General features: G+C 38.6%; 1 protein-coding gene across 1 annotated transcript; it reads right to left on the bottom strand.

The window, feature by feature from the left end:
• Positions 1–1,468: 1,468 nt before the first annotated feature.
• On the bottom strand, positions 1,469–8,689 carry katnbl1 (katanin p80 subunit B-like 1). The gene is made up of 10 exons (XM_041805567.1): positions 8,554–8,689; positions 7,827–7,965; positions 7,658–7,695; positions 7,187–7,472; positions 6,964–7,079; positions 6,826–6,876; positions 5,193–5,282; positions 4,851–4,955; positions 4,556–4,649; positions 1,469–2,080 (listed from the first exon to the last, which is right to left on the bottom strand). Exons 2-10 carry the CDS (start codon positions 7,833–7,835, stop codon positions 2,048–2,050), a joined length of 822 nt encoding a protein of 273 aa, XP_041661501.1. The 5' UTR covers positions 7,836–7,965; positions 8,554–8,689; the 3' UTR covers positions 1,469–2,047.
• Between the last annotated feature and the right edge of the window lie 4,224 nt (positions 8,690–12,913).

Raw genomic sequence — 12,913 nt, 5'->3', positions numbered from 1 at the left:
CTGCGGAAAATGACGTCACTTGAAAAAACTTTATTGTACAAACGGGCGCTGACATTTCCGTTGAGGCCAAACGTGAATATCGTTTGGTAGAAAATAGTTTAGTCAACACAAACTGAAGATTTCTACTTAACACGTTACACATTATAAATCATGTTTAGGTCCAGATAAACCTGGATTATAACTACTTTTGTTGGCACGTGCATAATATGGCAAACTTTTTCAACAAAGAAGTGTTTTTAATGAATTACTCATCTTTACACTCTTATAAACCTCCCTAAGTCGGACCAATAAGTGAATTCAACATTTATATGCAAGGGCGTAAAGATTTTGGGACTCCAGAAGACAGTCAGCCAAATAAAAAAAGTTCTGTCGTTTCATGAATATCTATGCATTTTGAACTATTATTTCTAACTATTATAACTATTATACTATTATTATTGGCCAGTCTGCAAACAATTGTTTCCAACTTTGTCTTTCCTCAGCTTCACAACCCCTTGCATTGTTCTCCATCATCCTCATCTTGCTCCCTGTTGCTGATTTCTTCATCTTACTTACCTTGCTCTCTGTCCCTGCTTCCTTCTCCACCACCATCCTAATCTTGCTCTTTATCCCTGCCATCTTCTCCTCCATTATCCTTATCTTGCACGGTCCCTGCTTTATTCTCCATCTTCCTCTCTATCCCTACTTTCTTCTCCTCCATCATCCTCATCTTGTTTTTTTTTTATCTCTGCTTTCTTCTCCATCAACCTCATCTTGCTACTATACCTGCTTTTTTTCTCCATCATCCTCTATCCTATCTTCTCTTCCATTATCCTCATCTTTCATGGTCCCTGCTTTTGTCTCCATCTTCCTCTCTGTCCCTCCATTATCCTAATTTTGCTTTTCCTCCATATCTTCTCCCCCATCTTGATCTCTATCCCTGCTTTCTTCTCCATCAACCGAATTTCTCATTTTGCTCGCCATCCCTGCTTTTTTCCCTCCTCCATCATCCTCATCCTGCTCTCTCCCCCGGCTGTCTTCTTCACCCTCCACATCTTTTCTGTCCCCATCTTCTACAAGGACAGGACCCCCTACCAGTATGAAGCATATGGGATTGATACAGGCCTTTTCATTTTTTCCTAACATACAATAAACAGGCTAGTGAGGCTATGTGATGTTAGTGTTGCTTACAAGCTTTAGACTTTAACCTTAAAAAACTGCATCACCTAATTCTGTTACAGTGATGCATCAAATATTCCAGGTAATACCACTTAGCTTGAAAACAGGAAGAATATCAGGAGGACCTAAACTGAAATCATGTTCATTGACAACGGATTGGACTTCATATAATTCTGGACACTCAAAAAAATAGCAAACAAATAACAAATCCAGCACAAAATCACACAATTCGGGAAATACTTAAAACTATTCAAAGGGGGGCTCACCTGTATGTTGTATCCTTCTGTTGCATTTATAAACAATACAGCCTTCAAAAATTCCCGTTTGATTTTTCTCAAATTTATTTAACAGAAGATTAAAAGAATCACTTGTTTTTACACTTAACATGATCAAATGTCAAAGGAAGAGGCAAAATGAAAACAGGAGGAGCTCTAATAACTTAAGACTGTTGCAGATTCAAGTTCCTGATTCCAGGGGACCCAGGTGCAAAAAACATCAAGACATCGGAGCATTCATAACATCCACAAGTGCATTTGCATTCAATGGCAAAGAGTGATGTAGTGACAGACAAAGAGCTTGGCACTTCATAGAGCGACGTAACACCCCGTCTCATGGAGGTCCAGTAGATCTGCCCCTTCACAAGACGGTCCACTTCAATGTGAAGCAGTCATTTGCTGTGTTTGTTATTATTTTCTTTTGCAGAGAGGCTCCCTCCAACCCTCCTCTGGGGTCTCCAGGTCTGACTGAGAGTAATCTGAATTCTCAAGTTCAGCCCCAGAAAGAGGTTTCAACTGCAACCAGTCAATTTCTGTGGAATCATTATCAGTTCAAAACACAGCCGTGATCCGGCAGTAGTGGTCACATCCTCGGAGTGCTGCAGAGACAACTGTCAGGGCAGCTGTGATAGATAAGCCTCTATAGCCTGCAACATGAAGTAGAGATAACATGTCAGTTGTTTTCACAGCCTCTGACAATGTTAGTATGCTATTGTTACAATTGTAGTGATCACTGTTGAAAATATTGCTACCACAAGAGGGAAATCACAGTTCAAACAGGCATTTCTGATGTCAAACATGTCATTTTAGAATCATTAACATACAATCATACTACAGGACATTTTAAAAATATATATTAGATGGAATCTTTCACTATGATTAAGGGGCACTAAATTATTGAATATTTATTCTTACCTAGCAATAAGAAGCTCTACAAAATGTGACAAAAGATTCTTAAAAAACTGAAACTTCTACTCTCCAACTACACCCATCCAGTATTGTTATCCATGTGTTTAGGGTTTATCTAGATAACTAAAGGGTATTTCAGTGGTATTGCTCTGGTGCCAAAACAAGTGTAAAAACATATTGAACACCCAAACTCAAACACAGGTATTCATAAACCTCACCTATTCATTATCTGTTTATAGAGCAGAGGTCAGAGGAGAATGACCGGATGACCAGACCAGTTCAAGGCAGGAAAAAACTCAAATAACGGAAACACCTGAATTTCAAAAAACCTCTCAAATATCGCTAAAAAATGTTTACACTCTCATGAGGAGGTTTTTCAGATGTTTCGATATAGAAATATATCACAAAAGTGCAATGGAAACACTTTCTGCATTTACACATCACAGGATGTGACATACAGTCTCACATGACCAGTTCACTCCAAGACAACATGGTGCTGTACATCTGGACCAGTGAGGACAGAAGAGAAAACTAAGACTTTTCTTAACATCACACTAATACCCTTATATGTGGCCTTTGCCATACATACAGACTTTGCCTCTGATTTATAATCTGTTGCCTTTGTGTTTTGTTCAGAAGTGTCAAGGCAATCGCTGTAGATGCAATCATAACCGTACCAACACGCAACAGGTTTTGAGCATCCATCTTTTCTTGCAGCGGAGTCTCACAAAATGAGATTTTACGACAATTACGAGGCTAATGCCCAAAAACCCTGTCAACTGAAATACATTCAAAGCACAATTGTACTTAGTCAAAGTTTTAGAATTATCACTCTACACCTGAAAACTTCCTAAGTAAATGTCATTTCTCTTCCACATTCTGATTTTTGTTTTGTGTTTCAGCAGATTAGATTTGTGGTTCTGGAATGGATTACTGAAAAACAAGTCCTTACTTGATTTTTATTTACTTAAAAATCCAATATGTTTTCATGGTCAAACAAGATTAGCAAATGTTTAAGCATTGTTTCATCTTCTTTTATATTTTCCTAAAGCCTTTATTGACAACCCATGCAACAAATATGGCATAATCCCACTTACAAATTGATGGCCGCCCTAGCTTTTGGCTAGTTAAGCAACCAGAATAGCACAAATGGTAAACTCATATCATGCACTGAAGTTGAGTTTTTAAGTATGGCCCAAACAGGATGTCATAAAGTGATATTATTTAAGTGAAAAGCGCCCTGCTATTGCTTTTTACTTTCACTAGAATTAAAGAAACATTTCCAAGTTATATATTCTGTCATCAAAGTAGAAAAAAAAAGAAAAAAGTGTGACATCTCCTCTTGTCTTGTGAGCCCAAATCTTGTCTTGTGCGATAATAGTCTCAACTCACCCTTATTTCAAAGACTACAATTATGATAATATAACCAATGTATGTTCAAAAGGGTGTAGTATGAAGTTAAAGTAAAGGTTGTTGTAACCATTTATGTTTCCAAACTTTGTCAGTAAAGACAAGACCGAAGCGTTAAAATAACACCAAGAAATACAACTCAACGTACCAAGAAACAAAGTAAATATCACAATTCAATAGGCAGACAGTGCCAATGAAGTCATTCTGGGTTGTTCCCCTATTCTTTCAGTTAAATATGCTTCTTTTAAAGATTTGTTTGAACTTGCTTTATGTTTTTAATGTCACTATTGGATGCCTGTTGACTTTGAAACAGGATGTGACGAGGAAAGGAGGGAACCACAATCCCTATACAAACGCTCAACTCACGTTACAATTGCTCATACTAGTAAGTATAGTGGATATGAGATGTTTTTTTTTGCTTTTGAATGGGTGTGGCTGGCTTTGTCCACCTAAAACCAACACAGCGTAGAAACATACACAGGGAGCACCTGCACTATGTGGTTTCTGTTAAAACTAACTGATACAAAGTTCATTTTAAACTTTTACAGGGAGGTCAAGTCCTCTCAGTAGCAAAGTAGCAGATGTGTGTGCTTAAAAACAGAAAAATAAAAGCAGTGTTTCTCACTACCTAAAGTACGTGGCAGGTAAAGGCTTGAAGATCTGATCCACATTGCGAAGTACTGATTATTTCTATTCAAAAACTATTATCTGTTACTTTTCAAGTCCTGACAAATCATGTAGAGCAACAGCATCAGGAGACTGAACCTGTTCATTAATCCCTGTATTAATCACAGCTTTCTCACCTTTGCCAGTTCTCCTGTCGATCCTGGAACCAAACATAATCGGGCTCCTTCCTTCCACAAGTCCTTTAGTCGCTGCTTCATGATTTCAATATTCCTGCAAAAGACACTCATCACTTCCAGTTCATATGTGGTTAATGCGGAAAGGACCGAGCAGTAAATAAATCCCAACACATCCTCACTGTCAACATGCTGCACTCAGAACATTTTTTAATACGTAAGGAAAGGAAGAAATGCTTAAAATGTTTTAAACTACTCCTTTTCATGGTGACATTTGGGTGAAGAGTAAGCAGCCTACCTGTCTTCTGAACAACTGTCCCGCAGTCTTTTCTCATTCTTAGAAAGTTCTGGCCACCACTTCCTGATGACAGATTGAACCCAGTGTAAACCCACTGCTAAGTGTCTGTGGGAGAAGTCAGAGAAGATGAGTGTCTTATCCATTCTTTACATATTAAAACAATGTCATCCAAGTCAATAAACACATTCTTTTTTCTTCATTAGTTTATTAGTTATTTATCAAACTGTCTGCAGCTTCTTGAAAGAAAAGGGAATTACCTTTGCAACTAACACAGAAAGTTCAATATCCTTTAAGTAGACGTGTTAGCACAGAGCATAACTGCAATTCCACAGTGACACTTACTCTTCGTATTTACTGGCAAGAATCACTTTCACTTGAGGCATGAGGTCGACGCAGCAGCCAAGTGACAAACATGGTGCTTCATTTTGAAGGCTGATGGCAAAAAAGAAAAAACAACACCAGATAAAGTCAGCTGGATATCATTAAAGTAAGAAAAATCAAAAACAGGAATCATAAACAAAAAGGAAAAAAGAGACTACAGATCTTCTGGCCTCATTTGTCACACTGTGCTGGGAAAGAATTTCCTTAAATTGCTTTTTTCAATAAAAAAAAGGCCAGAAAAACATTTAGATTGAGATGCTTTAGAGCTAGATATAAAGCTAACAGCTTCACTATAACAAGGGCTCAGTGTGGCAGTTGGCCATATAGCTGGGTGTTGACTTAAAACTATGTTTGACTTAAAACTGGAAGTTAAAACCAACCTAAAGTTAGACCTTGTGCACCAGCAAGCTTTATGCTCTGTTTAAGTCATACCTGAGTGTAACATTTAACCTAGGGTGGAGCTTAAAAAGTCAGAATAAAGCCTGGCATACACTGAAAGGTTTTTAAAATCTTAACAGTATTATCTGTCTTAATTATAATAGGGGAGTGAGCCTTTAGAAGGTTTCTTCATACAGGGGCATTTTAAACACCATTACAGACATGTTAATATTTATCAGACAACATTATGACTTTATTTCTTCTGGTTTGCATTAACCAAATCCTCTATCCAAAGTTTGAAGTTATAACAGGAAGTAAGCTTGTTACTTGGTCACACTCAACTCTCTGTGACGTTCATATAAATACAAATGATAAAACTGGGCCTGGCTACAACCATTATTCTGAGTGTTGCACCTGGTATAAATTTAAGCCTCAAAGCCAACAGTACTTATGTATTGGCGTGTGAGATAAAGACTTTATTCACATCCACCTGGTGCACTTGGCCCTAGAATAATTCACAAAACCTTAGATAACTTTCAAGTACATTAACAAAATGCAAAATGGTGTATGCTGCATCTCAGTAAAAAAGGAAGGAGAGCTGTTTTACTGTTTGTGTGTTTTTGAAGACGTGAATTCAATATGTCCATTTCTTAAAACAGTTAGTAGAGGATGAACAATATCAGATTTCTTTCCATATCTGATAGGCTGACATTTACAATTACATTTCAGCCAATAACAAAATAAATACAGATATAGCAATGTAGTTCAGACATAAATCCCCAGACCCTAAAACACACTTCAAAGCTTAAGGAAAAGGAAGAACTAAGAAAAACTTCAACTACCGTAGGTCTGGTGGTCCTGCCAAAAACTTCACAAACATAATTGTACTCACAGAGAATATTTGCTGATATTTTCAGCTGACATATAAGTTGTAAATAACAGCAGAAATTTCACATCTGTGGGAGGGATGATCAACCTTTTAAACTAATATCTTCCAGGTTTGATATCATGCTGATAACATTGCGCATCTCCACAAGTCTGCAAAAACAACTTCGAATTTACAGAGACACACTGTGCATTTATGGATATTTGATAGTATGGATTACAACAAGAAGCAGTAGACCTTTATAACCCCAACAATATCGGTTTGATAAATCATCAAGTCTTGTATAACAGCTAGAGCTATTTTATTTAAAGGCATCTATATGAGACTCACTTGTTTGTTAGCACAGGTAAGCAGTCAAGCAGCACCCCTGTGTCTTGGATTCTGGGAAAGAAAGCAAGATGAAGCACCTCATAATTTGAGATTGATAACAAACTTTTAAAACAAAGCAACAGCTGTCAATGTTTTTACCTGATTAGGTAGGCCACTAACTCACTAGCGTTTCTTCGCCATAGTGTTTGGGCAACTTTTAGTCGAAGATTCCTTCCAAAAAGGACGTGAGTCATAGCTTCATGGTCCTTTGTCAGCTGTATGTAAAGAACAAAAGGAAATCAGCTCACAAGCTTAATTGAGGAAGACCACATACATGTGAGATTTACCACAAGGTATAAATACTTTTCAATTTGGCTCTGACCTCAGTGAAGTCGCTGTACTTAGAGCTGGCCCCTGCCATTTTGGAGGCCTCTGCAGAGTTCACTGGGAGCCCGCAGTTGTCATTGTAGTGCATGCCCCGCACATCATCGGAGCACGTCAGCTCATTTTCTTTGTTGGCCATGCCGTGGTCACGGGCACAGCCTACATCGGATGTCTTGCGGCGCAGCTTCAAGCCCACCTCCACCACTGGACAACCCTTCCTCTTGAGAGACGACAATCGATGCTTTGCTTTGCCTGGGCTGTGTGATCTGTACTGGACTTGAAATCTGCCAAGAGGAAAGTGGACCGTCTTTATTCTGAAGACAACATTCAAAGCCAAAGACATGGTGAAAATGGTTATGGAGAGGTGCCGTTAATGATCCAGTGACTGAGTGGGATGATCTGTGGGACACAGATAGTGAGTGAGTGATTAAGATTAGATTAAACCCACAGATGTGGATCAGAGACTCACCTTTCTTTATCTAATTCTTCCTTATTTACAATATCCACCTAAAACAAAAGGATAGGGGATGAGGCCACCACTACAATGTCTACCACTGAACTGCACTTCACAGTCACCACACTGTAACACTCAACTGGGCTGTTATTTACACAATAAGCCTTGGTATTTGCTCTCATACCTGCTTCATGTTCTTTGCAGCACACAGATGCAGGCAGGACCGCAGAAAGCCATTGGATTTATACTGGTAAACTTCAAAGACTTCCCGTAGCCGGACATGCTTCCCAAATCATGCTTTCCAGCTACAATAATATGGGACCCTGTTGGACAAACAAATGTTGAACCAGCAATAGCAAATTTTCACAGTTTTTAGGAGTGGTTAGAGTTACTGTCACACTTTATAGCACAGTGAAGTAGCTACAGGTTGGCTTGTTACATAAGTTGAAGCATGTGGTCTACGGTGCAGCAGTGCGATAAATAAAGGCTAAAAACAAACATTTACATGACATGAAATAAACAAAAACGGTACATATATGGTAAAGAGGCGTTGGCTTTCCCTTTACCATACTAGCATTAGCTAAATTGGGTGAGGTGCACTAGAAGTCATAAATGTTACTTGACGTGGATTAAAACTTAGGCAACATATTTTACGTTTTTAATATGATCAATACAGCTGACATCCCTACACTAAAAGTCAGCTAATGCTTCTAGCTAGCGTCAAACTACCGTTAGCATCAACAGTTAGCTTAACTATCAAGGATACACGGAGACGTTCAAAGTAACTATCTGGGCCGCCAGCTAAGCTAACAGGCTAGCTAGTTAGCTGTGCAACTCGGGGAACATATGGGTCATAAAGCAACTCTACAAGACTAACTGTTACTTTTTAAACAGTTAAGTTAATCACCAACCGATTCATTTTGGGTAGTCTCTTGAGGTCACCACAGGAAAGTAAATCCAGAACGTGAAAAAACTGATCAAACTCAACAGCAACAACTGTGTTAGCGTCCCACAGTTGGACCATTCAAATGAATACACCGCCGGTGAGTGGGGATTGTGGGATAGATTTTGGCACAGAAAAGCTGGAGATTTAGCGACGACTGCTGGACATTACGAAACATATGAAAATCCTGGTGGTTCATGGCGCCATCCAGTGTCATTTAGTCTGTAATACAGAGAGAAATACCTGATTCATTTGGCTATGGTTAACCTAGAAGTGCATCAAAATGGGAGGACTGTACATTGATGGGAAAGGAAATCATAGCCTGTGATTGGGAAATTGACTTGAAATGTTCAAAATCTGTTTTTAGTAGTCAAAATTAAAGTGTGAAAAAGCATTGGTTGAGAATTTGAGTTTCAACAGACAATAACTATCAAAAAACCTTGCTCAAAAACAGCTTATGGTGCTTGTTTAGACCAGTGGTTCCTAACTGGTGGGTTGAGGTCAAAAGTGGGCTGCAGTGATTTTTTTCAGTGACCTGGAAAACGTGGTAAAAACATACATATTTCAACTCAGTTTTGCTGTGATGATGATTTTTTTCTCAAGATAGCTTATTGTCTTATTCATCTCCTTTTCTCTGGGATAACAAAGCTGGCTTCCACATAAAAATGTGATAATTTCCCAAGATCTCCAGGTTACACAACACAGACAGTCTCTGCAAAAAGGGCCAGAGTGTCTGCACCTGCTAAGAAGATTAAGGTTCTTTTGTGTGGTCAAATGGAAGAAAGTTCTTTGGTCTGATGAGACTGAAATGATGCTTTTTGGACACCAAACACTGCTCATCACCACAAACACACCACCCCTGCTGTAAAACGGTGGTGGCAGCATCATGCTGTGGGGATGCTTCTTGGCAGTCAGCCCTAGAGGGTTTGTAAAAGTAGAGAGTAAAATGAATGGGACAAAATATAGGAGAAGCCTGGAGGACAAATTTATTCAGTTAGCAAGAAAAGTAAGCATGAAGCAAAAGCTACACAGAAATGGTTTAGAGACAGCAAGGTGAATGTTCTGGAGTGGCAGAGTCAAAGCCAAGTCCTCAATCCAATAGAGAGTTTGTGGCTGGGCTTGAAAAGGGCTGTTCATGCCTTATCCCTGTACAACCTGACAGAGTGTTAAGTGGAGTAAAAATGCAGTGTTCACATGTGCAAGCTCGATTGAGACCTATCTACACAGACCTAACGCTGTGATTGCAAACAAAGGTGCATCTACTAAATACTGACTTGATGGGGGTGAATATTTATGCAGTAACTTATGTTATATAATCTTATTCAGTTGACACTACTTTGTTGAAATCTGTTTTTACTTTGACATTAAAGAGATTTTATGGTATTTTTTTGTTGAAAAAGCCAAATTTATTAACCATGATTTATTTATAAAATCAATGAAAGAGTAAAACGTCAATGGGGATGAATACTTTTTATAAGTACTGTATACAGTGGCTTGCAAAAGTATTCATACAACCACAAAAATAAATCTATTTTATTGGAATTTCATGTGATAGATCAACATAAACTGGTGCATAATTGTGATGTGAAAGGAAAATTATGCATGGCTTTCAAAAAATTTTACATATAGAAATCTGAATGTCAATGTGATATTTCAGGAAAAATGACGCTTCCAGATCCTTGACCAGAAGTCATAAATGTTACTGGATGTGGATTAAAACTAAGGCAACATATTTTACGTTTTTAATATGATCAATACAGCTGACATCCCTACACTAAAAGTCAGCTAATGCTTCTAGCTAGCGTCAAACTACCATCAACAGTTAGCTTAACTATCAAGGATACACAGAGACGTTCAAAGTAACTATCCGGGCCGCCAGCTAAGCTAACAGGCTAGCTAGTTAGCTGTGCAACTTGGGGAACATATGGCTCATAAAGCAACTCTACAAGAGTTGAGTAAATATTTTGTTCAATTTCTGTCATTACTGCTAGCTACACAGGGGATGGCTTCTTCATGGTGCATGAGGCCTCCAATACCTCAAACTCCCCACAGAATGTTTTTCTCAAAATGAGCAGTGGAGAAAATATCAAAAAACACAAAAACATCAGCACCTGCAATCAAGTGTTTTAAACTTTCACTGATAAAGACACGCAGCAGCTTAAAGTAATGTGCAATTTTCTAATTTCCTCCTCTCCTTTTAAGACTCATCTCACCCAGTTTCCCCCGAACACTTCTGAATGTGTGACTATAAAGAATAACAGTGTTAAACAGCTTAACTGAAGACATTTGGCTCCTACAGAAACCAGATTTGACATACGGTTCAGGGCTGGAGTGTTGTGTCTACGTCTATTATAAAATCCAAACAAAATGTTTTCATTAAAGTCAGGTGAAATTCAATCACTGTGCAGGAATAAGTGAGATTTTTAACCAGCCACTTTCACATCTGTGACCTTATTCCTCCTCCTTTCCTTTGAAAACATCTTCAGAAAGAAATAATGCAGTGAAAGCCTCAACAGCCACCTGAATGTCACCTTAGCTTACAATCACCATGAGCTTTGAATGGCTCTTGTGTCTGAATAAGTTTTATTCAAAAACTCCTCTCAGCTTTCTTGACCTTCATGACCTCTTGCTGAAGAATGTTCAGACTGAACAGCAGCATAGAAATAAAGCTGAACAAGAAAGTAAGGGATGAAAGTTTTATACTTGTGCTTTTACATGAGAAAGTGACCCTGAAGCTTTGACGGTTGGATGCTTTAATAGTAGCAGGAAATAAAAGGGCAGAGATGCAAGGCTTTAAAGAACTGTCAGATAAAAAGTTATTATTTTAATCTTTTTTTTATTCATATGGTATAAATTCTAAAGTTACATAAAAATAAAGTTGGCCTAAGTTATGCAGCCTTTACAAATTTGGAGTTGCACTTTACTAGTATGCAGAAAGAATTTAATTTCTGTTGTTTACAACCTTTTCCATCCCATTCATTCATATTTTATGTCTCATGATTGAATGATCTGCTCCAGTGGTCACAAAGAGCACCATAAGCAATTTTCCCTCAAAAAAGGGACCACCATTGTGGTGTTTTTTTTTTAAGTCACTCTTGCTTTCCTTGCAACAGGCTGGAAAAAACACACAGTAAGAAATCGAAACCTGCAAATACAGTTGCTTTTATATATCAGCAGCTGACAATAAAACCTTTAAACACAACAAAAGATATTTATTATATATGATAAGATACACTATATGGACAAAAGTATTTGGCCACATCTGTTAATTATTGAATTCAGGTGTGCCAATCTGATCCGTTGTCACAGGTGTACAAATTCCAGCACCTAGTCTCCATTTTTAAACAATCTGTGAACCAAAATGTGTCGTTATGAAGAGCAGTGACTCCAAGCGTGGCACTGTGATGACGCCACCTTTGCAATAAGACAGTTTGTGTGATTTTATCCCTGCTGGATATTCCACAGTCAGCTTAAGTGATATCATTAGAAAGTGGAAGCATTTAGGAACAACAGCAAAATCCCAGAGCGGGGTCAACGACTGTTTGTGCAGGAAAGTTGCCAACACTTTGCTGAAGAGTTCTGAACTTCCACTGGCATTAATGTAAGCAAAACTGTGCAGTAGGAGCTTCATGGAATGGGTTTCCATGGCCAACCAGCTTGAACTTGACTGGCCTGCACTGAGCCCTGACCTCAACCCCATCCAGCACCTTTGAAATGAACCAGAACAGAGATTGAGAGCCAGGCCTTCTTGTCCAACATCAGTGCCTGACCTCATAAATGCTCTACTGGGCACATATTCCAACAGGAACACTCCAAAATCTTGTAGATAGTGCTGTTATAGCTGCAAACGGAAGGCCAACTCAGGTTGGGTGCTCTCTCATGTGCAGCCTCTCACTCTGACATTTCTCCATTAGTGCATGGCTATAGGATCCTGTTTGTGCACGTGTGTATTGTGGCCTCTGTGTGTGGAGCATGCCTCCACAACTGAGTGCGAAATTGAATTTCCCCTGGGGGGATTAATAAAAGGTTCTTCTTCTTCTCCTTAAATAAAGCTCTGAGTCTGGAAAAGCCACAATAAAAACAAACAGCAGGGCCTTGAGGGCACTTTAAATTGTGGATAAATAATGTCATTTCTGAGTTTTCAAATACGAGTACTGTTCTATAAAAATATTTCTGTCTGCTGCAGGCAACATTTTGTTGTGGAAATATTTAGAAAGGTCTATTTAGAGCACTTTAAAAGACACAACCACAACCTCACAACACGCTTTCTCTCTAAATGGATTAGAAATAGATTTTCATCACGCTGGCAGTATTGAATCGGCCTTACC

This window comes from Cheilinus undulatus, linkage group 14 (genome assembly GCF_018320785.1).
Source record: "Cheilinus undulatus linkage group 14, ASM1832078v1, whole genome shotgun sequence".
NCBI lineage: Eukaryota > Metazoa > Chordata > Actinopteri > Labriformes > Labridae > Cheilinus > Cheilinus undulatus.
This window is presented reverse-complemented; position numbering and strand designations above follow the sequence as displayed.